This window comes from Delphinapterus leucas, chromosome 5, assembly GCF_059928025.1.
Source record: "Delphinapterus leucas isolate spDelLeu-1000000601 "Yukka" chromosome 5, BTC_Dleu_Yukka2, whole genome shotgun sequence".
Taxonomy (NCBI): domain Eukaryota; kingdom Metazoa; phylum Chordata; class Mammalia; order Artiodactyla; family Monodontidae; genus Delphinapterus; species Delphinapterus leucas.
In genome coordinates, this window is record NC_143133.1 from 3,453,956 (window position 1) to 3,473,802 (window position 19,847).

Genomic DNA, 19,847 nt, shown 5'->3' on the forward strand with positions numbered 1-19,847 from the left:
AACTCCGCAGAGACCCACGTGTGACTCCGGAAGGCCGCAGCGGCGTGGCTCGCCTGCGCATGCGCGGGCCGCGCAGCCTGCCGGGACTGTAGTCCGTCCCTGCGGGGGTCGGGGCGTGAAGGTGGAGCGACGGGGGCGCGGCGCCTACACTTCCCAGGGTGCGCCCCGCCCGCAAAGCGGCGGGGGGCGGGCGAAGGGCGGGGCCGAGGGGCGGGGCGGGGTCTGCGGGGCGGGGCGGGGAGGGGCGGACGCGCCGCGGGGCTGCGGCGGCGCTGCGGGCAGGCGGGCGCCGACAGGCGGGCAGGCGGGCGGGCGGCCCTTCGCGCCGGTAGGCGCGGCACCTGCGGGCAGAAGCATCGGCTGCGCAGAGCCCAGACGACCCGACTCCGAGCTGCCGCTGAGATGAGCGCAGGTGAGTGTGGGGACCGAGGGACCCGCGCGTCCCCGAGCTGGGTCGCGGCGCCGCGAGGGCTGGGGTGGCTGCACCTGCAGACTGGGGGTCTGCTCCAGCCAACTTCTGCTTCAGGGTCTTGCAGTCCCGAGGGTGCAGCGCGCAGCCCCCTGTCCCTGCGCCCCAGGCGGTGAGCTTGGCAGCGCGCACTGGGGACCCTTTCCCCGCGCGGCGCCGGGGTGACTGCGCTGGGCTGTCTGGAAGGCGCCACTCCTTTGCTTCTCCCTGGCGTCCGGGGTCGCCACAGGCTGCAGGAGGCGGCCAGGGTCCGGCGAGGGGGCACGGGACCAATGTAGACCCTGCCACGGAGAGGTGTGGTGACATGGGGCCTTTGCGGCAGGGGCCGCCGCCCTTGTGCGGCTCCAGCAGCGCCTGGGTGGGGGGCCGTCAGGCCGACGCCCGACGCCCTGGGCTGGCCCGGGTCAAACTTGGGGTCGCGGAGCCCGCAGGTGTGTGCGACCCGCCCGGACGTGCGCGCGTCCTCTCTGCGGCCCCTCATCCCTGCGTATCCCCACAGCTGGCGCTGGCGACGCACTCGCTGGGTCTGACAGCCTCTGTGTGGCGCTGAAAAATCCCACGTCGCCACAAGCCAGCCGCGCCTAGTGCGCTTGGGGAAACTGAGGCCTAGAGCCGGGGGCCTTGGCTCCTGGAGAGAGTCTGGAGTGACCAGAGCCCCTTTTCGAGAGCCTTTTGGGGCTCGCCACTGGGCTGAGGGCTTCTCCCTACATTCCCTGGCAGGGAGGGGCTGTCACCCCATTTTTCAGGGTGCGACCAAGACTCACCAGACTTGAGTCACTTGCTCAGCTCACGCAGCTGGGCCAGGTTTCGGACTCCTGTGCTCTCCCCTGAGCCTGTCTGGCCGCAGACTGCAGTATGGCCTCTGGCCATGGTGCAGAAAACAGTGGGGACAGCTGTTTTTCCGGGGGGGCTGGGGAGGACTGGGGAGGACTGGGGAGGGAGTGTGCCTTTAGTGAGCACTTACTGTGTGCTCTCTGCTTGGGGGGTGTGCTTCCAGGGGCCAACCCCTCCCAGGGGGAAACAGTTCCCTCCCCCTCCTAGGTGAGGAAGGAGGGACCACATGGGCGGTGGGAATTGGGAAAGCGGCGGGGAGCAAGTGGCAGGCCCTAGGAGGCAGAATTCTCTAGAAGAGGATTTCTGAAATGGCCAACCTCTTCTCTGGAGGTGGCTGGGGAGCGGGGCACCCCAAGACTTCACAGAACCTCCAGACGCATTTATCTAATGGCAGGTGGAGGTAATGGCAGGGTGCACACAGGGGAATTTTAGGCTTTCCATGACCATAATTGATACCTCCGGTCTCTCCTGTAATCAGGGGGAGCCCTGGAAGAAGCACTGGCCTTTCCGCCTCCTCATGTGTGGTTGTCCTGGGAGAAGGGGTACTTGGGCACCAGGGCCCTGGGGGATCATGGGCGGAAAGAACAAGGAGACTGGGGTTTGAATCACAGCGCCCACCTGCTAGTCTCGGACAGATCGTGGCCCCTTCTGGAGCTTGCCTTCCTGATGTGTAAAAGCAGTATTGCTGCTTCCCTGGAGGGGATAAGGTAGGAGTGGGAAACCCCCCATGCAGTAGGTCCTCCCTCGGTAGCTTGTAAGGGTCAGTAAACCTCAGCCTTGCTGAGTTAATCGAGCCCTTCGGAACTGGCAGTGGGCATGCTCTCCCCTCGACCTGTCGCTCACAGCCCAGCTGATGATTTGCAAGGCAGTAGTTTTCACCCACAGCCGTGGTGGGGGAGAGCAGGTGGTGGTCCCTTGTGCAGGGCTCTTGGGCTCTAACGTCTGGCCACTGTGCACATCTGGCAGGTCAGGGGCTTCCATCATCAACAAGGTCAGGTCCCCTGACGGCCCTGCCCAGGGAAGGCTGGCATCACCCCCAGAGCTTGGCGCCAGTAGGTGTGGCTGGGATCACGTGGTCCAGTCTCCAGCTGCCCAGGCGAGCCGATGGTCAGACTCTGAGGCGACCTGTACAAGCACGCCGGGTGGGAGGCTCCCCTTTCCTTTATGCCATTGGGGCCGCAGGCATATCTTCCTTTAGTCCGATAACCCAGGGCACCTTTGAGATGACTCTGGTGTTGGCATCAAGGGCACATGCAGTTGCCTACATGCGTTGTTGCACAGTCATTTCGAGTGGTCAGGGAAATTGTTTAAGTGGCACCATGGTGAGGTAGAAGGAGCTGGCGTTCTGCACCAGATAAGTACGCTAGCTGTGCTTAATTTACTGTTACCCCCGCCTCGGTTTCCCCACTGTGTGCAGGGAACGCCTTTGGCTCTGTGCGCAATGCTGGCCCACACTTGGCGGGACCCAGGAGATGATGGTGAGTCTCGTGGTGGCTTCCTGACATCACAGCCCAGGTGGTCACGGCAGGGCAAGGTGGGGCAGAGGAAAGAACCTGAGCTGGGAGGGGCTCTGGTGCCAGCTCTGCCACCGTCGGGTCCGTGCTGTCTTGGAGCCTGCATGTCCTCCCTGGGGCAGCTGCAGGCCTGGTGGGTAGGATTTCCCCAGGTGGTCAGAGGTTCGTGGGGGATTGTGTTAGTCTTCCAGGACCGCCATAACAAAGTAACCACAGACCGTGCAGCTTAAACAGCAGAAATTTATCTTCTTACACTTCTGGAGGCTGGAAGTCTGACATCAAGGTGTGGGCAGGATTGGTTTCTTCTGAGGCCTCTCTCCTGGCCATGTAGACGGCCGCCTCCTCCCTATGTCCTCACATGATCTTCCCTCTGTGTGTATCTATGTCCTTATTTCTTTTTTATAAGGACACCAGTCATCTTGGATTATGGATTTGGTGGTGGGGGAGGGATGCAGGCCCAAAACAGGAGTGCAGGGCCAGGTGGAGAGCTGGGTGGCCGGCTCAGCCCTCTTCTGTACCTGTGGCTGCTGTGTTAGGATCACGGAGCTGGAAGGGGCCTGGGAGATGCTCCAGTCCAAAGCCACCTACCCACACAGAGGGGAAACCGAGGGCTGGGGAAGGAAAGGCAGCCATCCGGGGGCCAGGAGGGTGTGTGGCAGACAGCCTGAGACCCGGTCCCCTGCTCTGGTTGGCTCAGCCCTGGCATTTGGAGCAGAGAGACACATTTCTAATCCAAGTGTGGGCTCTGCTGTCACCACAGACATTCACCACGGCGTTCCTAACAGCAGCAGAAAGTTAGAAACCAGCTACACGTGGAGGGGAGCGATGGGATACTAGCCATGCGATTGCTCATCCAGTCGACAGAGGTTTACTAAACACCTGCTATGTGCCCAGCACTGCTCCGGGCCCGGGGCTCAGCCGTGGATGAAAACAAACGGCATCTATATCCTCCTGAAACCTGTCCTCTGGGGGTGGCGGGAACATTCTAGTTAACTGTATGACAGGGGCTTTTCATGCTAGGAGAACGTGCTTAAGAAGAGCTTAATTTAGAAAGCAGCTGAGGACAAGATTGTATATCTTATATGACTTCAACTTTACAAGACAGTGGAGGAGAGCAGACTAAGGGAAGTAGGTCAAGCTGTGCACGGCGTCCTCCTGGTGGAGGTGGCAAACCAGCCACTGCTCCCCCCTCTGCGTCTTTATACTGCCCGTCACTTTCCCCAGTTTTCTTCACTGTGTGCGCCTGTCTTTTTTTTTTTTTTTTTTTTTTTTTTTGCGCCTGTCTTTTGCAATGAGAAATCAACTGAGACAAGAGGGCGTTGCTTCCAGGTCTAAGGCGGGCACGTGCTGCTTCCGGAGTCTGTGACTTGGTGAGAGGTCGGACGGTTCCATCCGCAGGGGCCGCTGTCCTTAGCTCGGGTGGAGGTCTCCCAGATGGCAGCACGTGGATCTTAGCACAGGTAACGACACTGGTGCCCGTTTTCCGTGTGTGACTCCATCTGAATTAGGTGTGGCCAAAGACAAATCATCCTGACCCAGGAACTCATCCGAAATGGCATCTGCAAAGGATGGCCGTTGCCTAGGAACCAACGGGAAGCTCTTTAACTCAGCCTGGGCATTCTGATCTCCGAACTGTTGGTCCCTCACGTCCAGGGTCACTTCCTAACCCTCCACCCGAGACCCTTCGATTCTTTATGGTTTCCGTCCATGTGGTAGTTTGGGGGTAGGTGGCATATTCTCGAGACCCAAGCCCTGACTTTGGTGAACTCTTGGACCGTCCAGTCTTACTGTCCCAGAAAAGGGAGTGGGACCCTCCCTCTGGAGAAGTCGCCTGTCAGACACCCGGACCATCCAGAGCATCGTCTGCATTGTGGGAGAGCTGTGAGCTGGTGAGAGGGAATCAGCAAGTCTGGTGGTGAAGGGAGCGGGCGGGGAGGTGTCCGGCCTCTGGATGGGCCTCTCCTGCTGCCGGGCCTCAAGGCCAGGCCAGCTGCCGGGACGCTGAGCTGCTCGCCGGATGCCTGACCCCAGAGCCCCGGCTCCGCACAGACACGGGCGCTTCCTTGGCCTCAGATCCCAGCTCTGCCATCTGCCAGCACAGGACCGTCCAACCTCCCTGAGCTTCTGTTGCCTCTTCTGGGGTCTCCGTGGCGACCGAGGGTTTTGAGTGCGTGGCACGCGGAGGAGCCTGGAAATCAGTTAAAATAGTTGCAGCAGGAAAACTCGGGTGGTGTTCAGACGGCAGCTTGTATTTCTTGAAGGTGATCGCGTGGTCTCGCGAGCTGCCATGGGGACCGGTCAGATGTGTGCCCAACCCGCCGGCTGCCCGAGCAGCGGGCCTCGGGCCGCTGGGACGCGAGGCACAGCAACCTGAGTGCTGCGTCTTTGTTTACTCAGGGATGTTTCCATTGCCAAGGTCTCTAGGGTGTCGGGCAGCACCCTACTTCAGTGTCACGCAGCCTCGGCTTGTGGGGTGCTCCCTTGGGGCCCATGCCGGGACCAGATGCTCCTGGGACCTTTCTCAGGGCCGCTGGAGTGTCCCCACCTACAGATGGGGGAACAGATGCCTGGGCGGGCCCGTCAGGTGCCTGGCTTCACTTCATGACATTTGCAAATGCCAGAGCTGCATTTGAACCCTTTTCTGCCCCTGCATGTATTAGCTGGTTACAATGGTAACTTTGTAACGTGTGGCCGAGGATGGGTAAGGTTTGACCCACTGGGGGCATCACGATGACGCTTTCTAGTGTGAGTGGTGGTTACAACCCATCTCCTCCCCTGAGCCGAGAAGCGTGTTCCCATTTCCAGGTGTGGCGCCTGCCCGCATAGCCAGGAAGGCAGAGCCAGCCCTAGCCCTGCTCTGTCTGCCCCCAAGCGTGTGCTCTTTGCCTCCAGCGGGGGCTCCTGTCTGGGGTCATGGCATGGCCCCAGGGATCCACCCAGGGATGGACAGCACGGACCATGAGAGAGTTTCACCAGGTCAAGTCCACATGCCCCCCTGTAACCTTGACCCCTGGCCCCAGTTCTTCCCTCTGCTGGGTCCCTGTGGCCTTCCGGAGCTGGAAGGCAGCATTCATGGCCGTCCCAGGCCTCTCCAGCCCCAGCTCAGCCCTCCAGCGTCAACCAGCCCCATCAGTGCCTGAGTTCCTTGGACCCTCAGCCCTACCTGCCGGACCTCTGTGTGACCTCGGGTGAGCCGGCTTCCCTCTCTGGGCCTCAGGGTACCTGTCTGTAAAAACAGGGACCACTGCTACCCTCAGGGGTGAGACTGGCGCCCTTCTGACAACGCTGTTCCCCCACTGCCCCAGAGAGATCGTCTGGCTTTGAGGCTCAGCCATCGTTTCAGGGAAACACGCCGTGTGAGCCAGGAGATCTCCGAGCACCCTTCTGTGCCACGTAGGCCTCATCTGACAATATCACAGCAGAAAGCACTTTGCCCTTTATGCGAGGATCCCAGTGTACGGGGGTTTCTCCACAGCCTGTCAGGAAAGCGGCATCTGTGGATGTCTGACTGATACCCAAGCCAAGAGAACATCTGAGTGCGTGTCCGCAGGAAGGCCTGGGGTAGGTGGAAGGTGTGCTTTGAGTTCTGTGATGCTCGCTTTGCCTTTGACTCAGCCAACAGCAAGCCCTGCGGGTGCCTCCTGCCCTCAGGGAGGCTGCTGGGCTGGTGGGGAGCCAGGCCCACGTTAAACAGGTCCTGTTGCAAAATGATGGACTGGGGGGTTTCACGCACCATGTTGCCTTGGCCGAAGATTCCTAAGCAACCAGGCAGGTGGTCTCGATGCCTAGGTGGCTTTGGGGTCAGAGCACCTGGGCTCCGGTGTGGTCCAACCTCAGTCTGGTCGGGGCCACCTCTGTTCCCAGCCACCAGGTTGCGTAACTAACTGCTCTTTGCCTTGGTTTCCCCACCTGTCAGGTGGAGATAATAGCGCCTGCTTTACAGGACTGTTCATGGGCTGTGGTGTCAAGGGCCTGGGGTGGTTTTTATCATAGCTGGACACACTGTCCAGGGCTCGGGGCAAAGCCTGCAGGGTCCACCGTGGCATCAGCTGACATCGTCAGCTGGCTCACAGCTCTTCCTCCATTGGTGGTTCTCCTCCCTCCCCCGCCTAGCCCGCCGGTCCTGTTCACACCCCCTGACCCATCCCCGAGGACCGGGAGAAGCCCAGTCCCCGGACAGCTGCCCGCTCCCAGGTTCTTAGCGGTGTTTGGGTTGCCTCGGAGCCTCACCACCCGCACGGCGACTCCGCCTGGCCCCCTGCACGTAGTGGGCACGCTGGCTGTCCTGGGGCTTGAGTTTCCTCACTTGCAGAACAAGGGGTTGGAGAGGCGAGCTGGCAACCCGATTCCAGCCAGCACGCCAAGGAGCCACCGCCCAGTGTCACTGCAGGGCACACGCGCGGGGCTGTCCCCGCTGGGCGTCTGTCCTCGGGGCTGGGCTGGGTTGAGCTGTGTGGATCCCACCCCGCCCCGTGTCCGCACAGGCTGCCTCGTGACAGGTGCTGCATGAACACCCAACCAGTGGAGGAGGGGTGACGTACGGAGCTCGGGTCCCGCTTCGCGCTCAGCCTTCTCGTCTGTTTGCCCTCATCCCGGGTCGAGGGCCCACAGTCAGGCCTCTCTCCGACCTTCTGCTCTGACCTTCTGCTTCTGCTCGGAAGTCCGTGGCCCCAGGATCTTGCTGGAAAATGACATCTCCAAGGGCCCAGTTGGCGCTGCAGTTGGGCATGAAGTTCCAAGAAGGAAGGATTGCGGGGACCACCCACGGCCGCCATATCAGTTTGGCAGCCCTGCGGCTGTCTCCATTCACGTTCCGGGAGACGGGGATGTGAGTGCAGGTGGTTTACCTGGGAGGTGGTCCCAGGAAGCACAAGTGGGAGGGGTAGACGGGGAGGGATGCAGAGCCAGGGGGGTATCTGGATGGGTGGGTGTCACTGTGGGTCAGGGGGGCTCAGTCCTGCTAGGGGACCGTGCGGAATGCTCCTCAGAACCAGGGGACACTGGGGCCTTTGTCCTCCTGGGCAGAGGGCTGGTCCTGGAATCGCGCGTCCCCCCCCTCCCCACCGCACTGTACAACTGTCCACCGCCACCTGGGGGAGCCTAGAGGCGGGATGGAGGTGGGCAGCACTGTGCAGCCGCAGTGCCCACAGCGGCCCCCACGGGCCCCAGTACGGTCCAGCCTCTGTCTGGTCGGAGCCACCTCTGTTCCCAGCCATCAGCCGTCTCGAGGGCTCACAGCTACTCTGGAAAGCTCGCTTACTCAGTTTGTTGAGCGCCTGCTGTGCGCAGAGCACTGTCCTGGAATTCCTCCTCCGTTTCCCATGCTTCCCCCGGAACCCAAGACGCCCAGGACCCTTTCCTCCACTCCTTTAGGGTCCTCCCTCATCAGGACCGTGGGCAGCAGGCGGAGCCAGGGGCTCCTGCCGAGGACTTGTGCCTGGTCCTGCCTGCTGTGTGACCTGGGGCTAGACACTGCCCCTCTCTGAGTTGCCTCATCTCAGACTGAACAACGGCCCCCCAAGATGTCCCTGTCCTCATGCCCGGACCCGGTGGGTGTGTCACCTACATGGCAGAAGGGACCTCGAGGATGTGACTAAGTTAGAGAGCTCGCAGTGGGGCTCAGGTGATGCGGTGGGGTCCATGCCATCGAGGAGGAGGGGGCAGGAGGGTAAGAGAAGAGGGGCTGTGGTGGCGGAAGCAGAGGTCAGAGAGGAGAGAAGACGCGGCCCTGCTGGCTTTGCAGACGCGGGAAGGCGACCCAAGCCGAGGAAGGCGGGCGGCCCCGTTTTGCCAACTGCACGTTGTTCTGGAGCTACGTGATGGGCTGTGGTGTCCCACGCAGCCGGGCCTCTTCCTACTCAGGCTGCCTCTGCCTCCAAGGGCTTTAATGAGCACCTGGGGGCGCCAAGGAGGAGACAGTAGCACGGAGAACTGGCCGATCCAGGCTGCGGCCTTACACCCGGGGCGCGGGATCCCCCGCCGGGCTCAGGACGCACCGGGCGCACACCGCGTGGCTGCACCCCTGCTGAGTGGGGCGTGGGGAACCCTCGTAAATATTCTGAATGTTACTCCTGGTTGTTTGCAGTTTACTGGTAAGGAAACCGAGGCTGGACAGCAGGCGTGTGTCCGGTAACCTGGCAGCCGGGATTCTAGCCTGGCCAGTTGCCTGGTTCAAAACCCACATGGCCTCCTGATGAAACAACCCTCCCGGCCTCCGGTCGGCTTTCCGCTCCCGTTCCCCGAGTGAACACCTGACCCGTGGAGCTCTGAATCGTCCACACCTGCCGGTTCTGCGGCCACACTCTCTGCCAGCGCAGGTGGCCCAGTCTCCCCGCCCCCGGACGGGGCGCACTCTGATACCCCCGGTGTGCAGGGACCCAGGCGGGGTGAGGCTGTGCGAGACCCGTGCGCTCGCGCAGGAGTGCGACCCAGGTAGGCAGGGAGGTGGCGAAGGGTCAGCAGACCGTCCAGTGTGGCTGGAGTGAGCCAGCCGTACGGGAGGGGCCGTCCGGATGGGTGAGCGGGTGTGCGCCCAACGGCGGGCCCGGGGCCTCGACACAGCCAACGCCTGCGGTCCTGAGCATCCCTGCTGCTGCTGTGATCGCGCCACGTTGACTCGGGGCCCCCGGGGGCCTCTGTGACACACTTCTCTCTGGCCTTCCTGATGCTCTTGCTGTCCTTCGGCTCTGAGACCGGCCTCGTCTGCCAGGCGCTTGGAGAGTAATTGTGGAGTGCAGGGTTTCAAGCATCGGTTCCCTTGAACACACCTCCGACGTGCCGCGGAAATCAGGAAACGTGATATGTGTGCAGAAGCCCAGCGTCCAGCCAGGTGCCTCTCTGGCTGCCTGGGACGGGCGTGGGACGGGCATGGGGTGCAGAGCAGGTCTGTGTGCTGAGGATGAAGGGTGGCCCTGCCAGGGCCGCCTCTGGAATCCTTGGGCAGGTCTCCCCGCCCTCCCGACTCTGCCAGACCTCAGTGTTGCTTTCACTGCTCTTCCCTTCCAGCCCTCTCATCCCGCGGACTCATTCTCTCCCCTCTGGCCAGGCTGGGCCCCTCTGCAGCCCTGCGAGGCCCGGGGCTGCCACATGAGAGCTTTATTCTGCCCCTGCCACGGCTGACCCTTCCTTTCCTCCATTGGCACCCATCTCCTGACCTGACACCCCAAATTCCTTCTCTGAGAGCAGCTCACTGGGGCACAACGGAGCAGCCAGCCAGCAGCCTTTGAAGGAGCTACAAGGAATTAAAATAGCTGGCGGCAGCACACACGCTGAGCCCCGAAGTGAGCCCCTTTGGGATGCACTCTGCAGCGCACGGCGAGGTTTTCTGACAGCCCATGCTGTTGGCGAGGGAATGGGGCTGGCGAAGGAGGGGTCAGCCTCCGTCACTGGGGCGTCCAGTAGGAGGGGGGCTGCTGGAATGGAGCACCGTAAACCTCGGGGCTTAAAACAACAAAAGCTTATCCTCTCACAGTTCTGGAGGCCCGAGGTCCAAAATCCACGTCACTGGGCTGAAGTCAAGGTGTCGGCAGGGCTGCGCTTCCTCCAGAGCTTCTGGGAAGAATCCGCTCCCCGTCTCTCCCAGCTGCCAGCGCTCCTTGGCTTGCGGCCGCATCGCCCCGACCTCAATGCAAGCATCTTCAGGTCTCTCCCCTCCCATCCGTGTGTGTGGTCAGATCTCCCTCTGCCTCTCTAAAGATGCTTGTGACTGCATTTAGGGCCCACCCAGATAATTCAGGATAATCTCCCTTCTCAAGGTCCTTCACAGTATCACATCTGCAAAGACCAACCGCATGATTTTTAACCATGTAAGGTCCTAGGGCTTAGGACGTGGGTATATCCGGGGAGGGGGGCATTATTCAGCATCCCCAGGCAGCTTCTCAAACGTTCTGTCTCTGGGACTGAAACCCTTTCTCCTTCCTGTGTGGGTCTCTAGAATAGCTGAAGGTTAGAGGAAAGACCCGTCGTTAGTTAAAAATTGTTACTGTTGGGGCTTCCCTGGTGGCGCAGTGATCGAGAGTCCGCCTGCCGATGCAGGGGACACGGGTTCGTGCCCCGGTCTGGGAGGATCCCACGTGCCGCGGAGCGCTGGGCCCGTGAGCCATGGCCGCTGAGCCTGCACGTCCGTAGCCTGTGCTCCGCAACGGGAGAGGCCACAACAGTGAGAGGCCCGCGTACCGCAAAAAAAAAAAAAATTGTTACTGTTAAGTCAGCTAATTGTACACATCCCCCGATCCCCTGAGCTGGATGCCGTCAGGGACGGCTGACCGTCAGTGTGCATAGTCTCTAAGGGGCGGTTAGGCGAGATGCATTGAGGCTTAAATATGTTCATGCCCTTTGGTAGAAGAAGGTGGCTGATATGATTTGTGCATAAAAAGTCGTTCACTGAAGGGGTCACGTACTCTGCAGGGTGAATGTCCAGCCACAGATGCTGGGCCAGTTAATCATTGTCCGTCCATCCGTAGCAGCTGTTCAACTTTGAGGGCGTAGGACCCCTTCACTCAAATTTATTGGGGACCCCAAAGAGTTTTTGGTTGAATGCATTGTATTTATTTATGTATTTATTTGCTGTATTAGACCTTAAAATGGAGACTTTTTAATTCATTGAATAAGAATAATAGCCCTTTGTATGTTAATGTAGGAGTATTTTCAGGGATCAGAGTGGCACTGCTTTACAGTTTTGCAAATCTCATTAACGTTTGGCTTAATAGACGTCTGCTGGAGCTCCTGTCCGGCCTGTTTTCTATCAGTTGTGATGTCACATGTCACGGGGCTTCCGGAAAACTCCATTGTACACTCAGGAGGGAGTGGGAGCGATGGAAGACAATAACATCTCAATCTTTTTTATTTTTGCCTCTGCGCCTCGAGGCTTGCGGGATCTTAGCTCCCTGACCAAGGATTGAACCTGGGCCCTGGCAGTGAAAGTGCGGAGTCCTAACCACTGGGCATCCAGGGAATTCCCCATCTCAGTGTTATTATGAACATGGCTTTGACCCCGCAGGTGCCCTGCTAGGGTATTGGGGATCCAATACCCTAGACCAAACTTGGAACTGGTGATAAAAGCTGGAGTATTACGTAGCCATTAAAATGATTGTGAAGGAGGAGTACAATGCATGTGTCTATGCTGGTGATAAATGAAGAATCTAGATTACACGCAGTGTCATCGGCAAAATATGCAGGCAAAATGCACCAGAAGAAAATACATCGCAATGCAAGAGCTACGGGCAACGCTGCCTTTTCCCTGATGCTTGGCTGTTTTATTTCCTTTTGCTTCTTCATTTTAAGGGTGTGAGGGGGACAGGATGGGTCTCAAGAGGCTTGATTGGAGAGCAGCTGTCTGACCTGCTGGCACCAGCCAAGTCCTGCTCCAGGGACAGGACGGCGTTCTCTATTTTGGGAGGTGGACTTTCACTGCGGAACTAGGCCTTTGAGTGGCACTGACATGATACAGGAATTTAGTTTGTGTGTGTGTGTGTGTGTGTGTGTGTGTGTGTGTGCTCTTGGGATAATTTAGTCTGCTCTTATAAACAAGGGGAGTTGTGCTCTGGGGCAAATTTCTCGGTGGCCTATGAGGAGCTGGGAGCTGGTCTGAAATTCGGCGTCCTCTGTGGGAATGCCCAGCCCCGGCAGGGCTCCAGCAGAGAGCTAAATATATCCTGGGTGTGTCCTGGCAACCTCGGGCGCCCCAACACCCAGCCGGCCTCAGAGCAGAGCTCAAGGGAGTAATTGATTTGTCTGATAAAGTTCTATGTCTGCTGTTGACGGAGCATCTAGTAACGCCAGGCCTGGTAGAGACGTCGTCCAGGCTCCGTCTTGAATGCCACAAATCCCTGTGGGGCGAGGATTCTTGCTCCCAGTTTACAGATGAGGGCAGGCAGACAAAGACAGGAGGCAAGACCCCCCCCCAAGGTCAACCCAAGGTCAACGGCTGGCAAGGGAGGAGGTGACCCGCTCTGGGAGCACCGCCAGTGCAGCCTCCTCTGCGTGCGTGCATCTCCCCACTGGGTCTTCTGAGAGACCAGAAGCATCGTTACGCTTTTCCAAGGACTCAGGCCTCGCAGGTGGAAGAGAATGGCAGTAACAATAATAGTAACGGCCCCGGACAGTATCACTCGTTGAGTCCTCCCGACGCCGCGGGGGTGGTTTCCGTGACTGCCCATTTTACAGGTGGGGACACGGAGGCCAGGTGACCTCGAGAAACCTGCCCCGAGTACCCAGCTGGCGGTGGGAGAGCCGGCCTGTGAACCCAGGCAGCCCCTCCAGACCCTGGGCTTCTGCTGGGCGGTGTCTTCCCTCCCTCGTAATCTGCGTTAAATGTAGGTCAGTTTGCTCTCGGCTCAGCATGAGCCGGGCTTTAGGTACCTCCACGCCTCACGTGGCAGAGAGGGTGGGTTCCTGCTCTGGGTTGGGGCGTGATGGCACAGGGATGTCGTCACTTGGGAGGGGGCGGTGGGGGGGCAGTCTCTGAAATGGACTTACAGAGAAACTTTCCCTCTTTTCACTTAAAGTGTGACCCACAGCCTCCAAGATTGGCACCTTGGGCAGGACATCTTGCTGGAAATTGGACCTTCAGGACATTCCTGCCCCCCGTCCCCCGGGCACGGGGCCTGCTTCCCCATTGGTGCCCTGCTCTGAGCTTTGCCGCCCCCCTTCCCCTCACTCCCAGGGCACCCATGCAGCCCCGCAGGAGACCTCAACAGGGCTTTGCTCTGGATTTGGGGCTGACGGTGGGAGAGCTGGGCCTCAGAATGCTTCCTAGCCGTGGCACCTCCTGGGAACCCCCTGAAAGCAGTCTGTAGGGAGGGGGGGGGCTCCCCAAATCCTCCCCAACAAAGTTCCTGTTTCCTCTGTGAGGGCCTGCCCCTCCCCAGGGTGACTGGCACCGGGAAGGACACCCCTTTCACAGGTGACCCTCCCCACCTCCCTGGGTCTCATGGACAGACAACGAGTCAACCCAGCATACCCGAGCTGGGGGTTGGGCAGAGCGGGTGGTTTCACTTGAGTGTATGGATCCCTTGGCCAGGCACTGGAGGTGGCCTTGATGGAGTTCTTCCCTCCAGGAGCTCCCAGCCTTATGAGAAAGGCAGATAGCACGTGAGGAAAACACACCATGAGAAAGCACTTCTCTGGAGAGGCTGTGGGGACAGAGAGGAGGCAGGTAAGGAACCTGCTGTGAGAGAGAAATCCTGGCAGGCTTCCTGAAGGAGGTGACATCCCACTAAGTAGGAGTTAGCCAGACAAATCAGTAGAAGGGCATCCGGCAGGACACGCGGAGGTGAGAGTAGAGGGAGTGTTTGAGGAGCTTCATTCACGCCTCTGCTCCAGGCTAGGCCCTGGGTAAGGTGCCAGGCCCATGGCAGGGGCCCACGGCCCATCTGCCTCTCAGGCACTATGTCACCTCTCAAGGTACCTTGCATGGCACCTCGCTTGCAGGAAGCCCTCAGTGATGATGTGGCTGAGGAGTCACCGCATCCGGAGAGGAGAGAGAGGGAGGGAGCGTGGGACCATGTCTCTGCTGAATTCAGGCTCCTGGGCGTCTGCTAGAGCTGCACCGCGTCCCCCCTGCCCGACTCCCATGATTCTGGGCAGAGCCAGCGCGGGGATGGGGGTGTCAAGCCCTCTCAACGCGTCTAGCTGTGAAGGGAGGGAGTAAAGGCCCTAGTGCAGGTGTGGCCAGGGTGCAGGGAGGCCTCACCTGTTTGTCACTATGGATGGCAGGGGGGATGGGACCAGCAGAGGGGACACGGTGCCCCACTCAGCTGTCTTCCTTGGCCGCTTGTCCTCCCCCAGACCTGGGACTCATCCAGGGCCGTGCCCAGCCCACTTCCTCTCAGAGGGCTAGGGGCCTGGCAGCTTCATCAGGAATGGTGGCCCTGTTCTCCAGGGGCAGGGGGAGGGCAGAGGGAAGCGGCACCTTTCTCCAGCCGTGCAGGGACAGCACTAGGGGTCCAGGTGGAGGCGCGGCACCTGTTTAGGTAGCCTGGGCCCCCTCCCTGCCCAGCAGCAGGGATGCCCGTGACCCAGTGCTTGACAGCCGACCCCACGAGCCCTTGCAGCCCACACACAACCCTGGGCGTCATTTCATTCAAGAGTAGCAGACGGCTTGGGGCACAAGTGGCCTCCTCTGAGGCTTTAGCACATCATACTAAACCCGGTAGTTCTTCAGGTCTGGGGTGAGGAGGGCGACCCGTGACGCTGGGTGATGGGCACGTGTGCCCACCGCATCTGAGGTGGGAGCCGCGTGAACGCCTGCGTGCTTACCCTGGAGGCTGGGGTCCCTGCCCGGTCCCCGCTGGGTGATGCCAGGCAGCGCCCCCTGGAAGTACAGTCTGGCCAGGGAGGCGGGTCTGGGAGTGGTGGGTCACAGCGGTGGGCTTCAGTGCCGTGTAGACTGGTGAGACCCAGAGACGCAGAGAGGAGGCTCAGGACCCACTGTCCCAGTTCTGGGAAAGGGGTTACACCAGGAATAGAACCTTTTATTTCCCACTGCACCTCCTGACGCTCGGGGCCACAGCAGTTTGGAGAGGAACGGCGCTAGTGGCTGGGATCTGTGGCTCGAGGTCAGGGGGCACAGTCACCGGCCACCTGGGCAGCATCAGGACAGCCTTGTCCAGCAGCGCCTCCCCTGCACCAGGACTCGGGGTGTTTTATCGCCTCCTGCTCGAAGCTGGGGAACAGAAGTTCGTGCCCAGACAGTGTGACGGACCCACTCGACACGGAGGCTATCCCTTGGGAAGTTTGAGGGGCTTGGCCCCAAGCACGCGGACGGAAGAAATTTCACGATGGATCCCTGGACCCTGCCCGGCAAGCCAGCGCCTTGCCACAATCCTCCTTTTACTTAGGGCTCTGAATCGCCTTCACTTGTGGATCAGCTGCGATCACACCCGTGTACAGGTCTGCTCGGAACACTAAACGCAGTCTCATGCACCCTCCCCTCATCTGTGGAAGCAGAAATATTCAGATATCGATTCCTCGCCCCTGCTGGAGCAAATAGACCCGAATCCTGTCAATATTTGGCAAAGGCCATTTCCCTGGGTGCCCGCGAGCTGCGGGAAGATGAACTGCACAGCAGGCTCTGAAGGAGGCCACGTGTGCCCGTGGTCCTGCCCAGAAGGGGGAGGGGCTGGTAATTAACTACCAGCCACGTCTGGGGCCCAGACTTGTGGGTCTTTCTAGGTCTTTTTTTTTTTCTTTTTGTCTGCATTGGGTCTTCGTTGCTGCACGCGGGCTTTCTCTAGTTGCGGCGAGCGGGAGCTACCCTTTGTTGCGGTGCGCGGGCTTCTCATTGCGGTGGCTTCTCTTGTTGCGGAGCACGGGCTCTAGGCGCGCAGGCTTCAGTAATTGTGGCTCACGGGCTCAGTAGTTGTGGCGCGCGGGCTCAGTAGTTGTGGCACACAGGCTTAGTTGCTCTGTGGCACGTGGGATCTTCCCGGACTAGGGCTCAAACCCGTGACCCCTGCACTGGCAGGCGGATTCTTAACCACTGCACCACCAGGGAAGTTCCTTTCTAGGTCTTATAATCCATAAGATTATAGCTCACGTGTGCTTGGGCCATTACTTCTCTGAGCGCTCAAATATTTGGGACCTCATTAGAGTTTCCCCAGAATCCTCAGAAATGCTTAGGGCTCTAGGGGATGGGGGGGAAGGGGCGGCTGAGGTCACACAGCCGGAACGGGGCAAAGCTGTGATTCGAGCCCAGGGCTGTCCGTCGGTCCCAGGCTCTCCCCACCACCCGGTGATGGATCACAGGAGAACGGGGTGTGCAGACAGCGAGAGCTGGAGGTCAGGTGTCATGACCTTGCAGAAGGCGTGTCCGCAGGGAAGCAGGCATTGCCGTTGGTTTTAATGAGAAAAGAGGCTTTAAAAGACCCTGCTCACACACCCAGGCCTCCTCGGCATTGGTTCAGAGTCTACTGGTCCTCCAGAGTTCTCAGCTGCCACTGCACTGCCCTGACCCTCCAGACTGGCAAGCTGGACCGTGGGCATCTCTCTTTTTTTTTTTTTTTTTTTTTTTTTTTTTTGCGGTACGCGGGCCTCTTACTGTTGTGGCCTCTCCCGTTGCGGAGCACAGGCTCTGGACGCACAGGCTCAGCGGCCATGGCTCACGGGCGCAGCCGCTCCGCGGCACGTGAGATCTTCCCGGACCGGGTCACGAACCCATGTCCCCTGCATCGGCAGGCGGACTCTCAACCACTGCGCCACCAGGGAAGCCCGGGGCATCTCTCTTTTGAAACAGCTGGCTCTTGTCTTCTTTCCACACGTATCTGGGTGCCACCCTCTGCCACCAGGGACCTTAAAGGGGGGACCTGACCTCTTCTAGGGGTATCACTCTCGCTTGAGTTTTTCAGAGTCTGCTTTATTATCGTTAATTGTACAATAAACAAGACAGGTGTTTGTTTTCGCAAGCGTGGACGATTGAAGAGGAAACAGTGCGTGACTCTGGAGAGGCCCGTGGCCGGCTCTCCCGTCTGCGTGGACCCCACCTCGGGACCCACCCGGCAAGCTTCCCTCACGCAGGACACACGGTCCTACAGCACGCTTATGAGCACCTGGGCGTGATTCCGCTGAGTGGGTTTTCTGTGGTTTGGCCACATTCTCTTTCCATCACTAAGTGCGGAGTGTTCTTTGCATTAAACAAACTTTTTCTCTTGTGGTCAGATATGCGTAACGTTAGCTGTGCCACTTTAACTGTGTTTAGGTGTGCAGTTAGTGGGACTAAGTACATTCACACTGTCGTGAGACCTTCACCACCATCCATCTCGAGAAATGTTTCCATCTTCCCCAGCCAGCTCTGTCCCCGTTAAGTAACGCTTCATCCGCCTTCCCGCCCCCCGACCCCTGGTGCCCAGCGTTCTGCTTTCTGCCTCTGTGGACATGGCAACTCTAGGGTCCTCACAGAAGTGCAGTCAATCATTCAGCGCTTGTGCTTTTGTGACCGGCTCATTTCACTGAGCCTAGTGTCCTCAAGGTCCGTCCATGTTGCAGCAGCTGTCAGAACTTCCATCCTTATCAAGGCTGACTAATATTCCATTGTGGGGATGGACCACATTTTGTCGATCCATCCATCCTTCCGTGGACACGTGGGTTGCTTCCACCTCTTGACTGTTGGGAATGACGCCACTGTGAACACAGGTGAGCAATATCTCTTTGAGTCCCTGCTTTCATTTCCTTGGGGCACGTCCCAGGGTGGGATTGCTGGGTCAAGAGGTATCTGCTTCATTTCTTGAGATGCCATGATGCCGTTTTCCTGGCGGACTTTCCCATCGGTGAGGGGTGCTTTGAGGGTGGGGCCTCGTCTGGTGGGCCTCTGAGCCCACCTTGCCCTGGCCGGACTCGGAGTGGCTGAAGAGCATCCCCGCAATTCCGCGTGCTCACTGTGCCCAGCGGCCAGGCTGGGCTCTTGGAGGTTCCCCAAGTGGGCCACCCCCTCTCCAGCCCCCCATCTTTGCCCAGGCTGCTCCCCTTCTGGGGCGCCTTCCTTCCCTGCCCCTCCCCGCAGTCCTCCAGCATCTGCCCTGTGGGTGGATGTCCTGCTGGCTCCCTGACCCTGTCCCGTTCCTGCTGTCATCCCCACTGCTTGTCCACTTGTCCAGGTGAGTCTGGGCCCTTTCCATCTGCCTCCCTCTATAGGGACTCCAGAGGGGGCACTGTGTCCCCCGGCTCAGAATCCTCTGAGCCCGTGAGCGCCTGTGCAGAGCAGGGGCCCCGGACCCATGGGGGCCTAAATGCCTGAGCTGTGTCAGGGTGAGGGTCCCAGGGCCACAGCTCCCAGGACCCGGGAAGCGTCTCTGTCCAGCAGGGCAGCCTTGGTTCCCCGAGGCCTGAGCGGTAACACGGCCATGCTGGGGAAAGTTGCAGCTGGACCCAAGGCCACAGTGCAAGACACTGCCCCAGGCAGCGAGGGATAAATTTAGCCACGTTGATGAGAAAATGTCCTGCACCTTCCTTCCTCTACTTCCCTTAGCCTGTGGACGTGACTCAGAGGGGTATGGTTGTAACTCCCCTTAACCTACCCCGTTGTCTGGTGATGCAGAGATGCTGGTGGGTGATGGTCCCCTGACCCATAAAGCAGACCTGATGGGGTCAGTGGGTGAAGCCCACTCCTCCCTAGGTTCAGCCAGAGCTCCCCCGCCCCCCAACCACCAACACCTTACTGCTTTGGAGTTTCGCTGACCTGGGCACGGGGCCAACTAAATTGTGGTAAAATAAATACAACATAAAATTTGCCATCTTAAATAAGCATCGTTAAGTATACAGTTCTGTGGCGTTAAATACATTCATTCTGTGCCACCATCAGCACCATCATTTCCTGAACTCTTTTCATCTTGCAAAACTGAAACTCTGTCCCCATTAAACACCAATCCCCCACCCCTCCCCCAGCCCCTGGCAACCACACTTCTGCTTTCTGTCTCTATGAGTTTGACGGCTCTGGGGACCTCGTATAAGTGGAAACATATAATATTTGTCCTTCTGTGACTGGTCTGTTTCAATGAGCATAACATCCTCAAGGGTCATCTGCGCTGTAGCCTGCGTCAGAACTCCCTTCCCCTTTAAGCTGAATAATATTCCGTTGTATGAACAGGCCAGATTTTGTTTGTCCGTCCATCGGGCTGTGGACACTCGGGCTGCTCCCACCTCCGGCTGTTGGGAATAATAATGGGTGTGCAAACACGCAGGTTGGGTTTTCACGGTCCCGGCGGCAGCTCTGTGGCAGGTGGTCCTGTGGTCAGGCCACAAGCAGACCGGGCCAGAGCCCTTAACATGTGGGACTTCCCTGGTCCTTCCCCACCGTCCAGTGAAGTGGGTACTCCTTGTGTCCCCAGTGTAGATGGGTAAAGTGAGGCCAGCAAGGTGAAAGGACTTCCTGCCATGCCAGCCTCTAGGCAAGGTGTCAGGGCACTGGGTGGCGGGTTCCCACATTCAGAACCCACACCATCACCTTTCCCATGGAGTGCCCAGTCTCCTAGGTGCAGTCATCCATTGTCTCGGCTGTTTGCTCGTTCATCAGACGCTGAGTGGATCCACTCTCCTTC

At 59.3% G+C, this 19,847-nt stretch overlaps 1 protein-coding gene across 1 annotated transcript in view; it reads left to right on the forward strand.

Annotated features, from left to right (window-relative positions):
* Positions 1 to 251: 251 nt before the first annotated feature.
* The window catches only part of ABLIM2 (actin binding LIM protein family member 2), a 149,997-nt gene continuing 130,401 nt past the window's right edge, over positions 252 to 19,847 (forward strand). The window contains 1 exon segment of the mRNA XM_089911458.1: positions 252 to 412. Within this exon segment, the coding sequence (XP_089767584.1) occupies positions 403 to 412 (10 nt within the window). The 5' untranslated portion in view covers positions 252 to 402.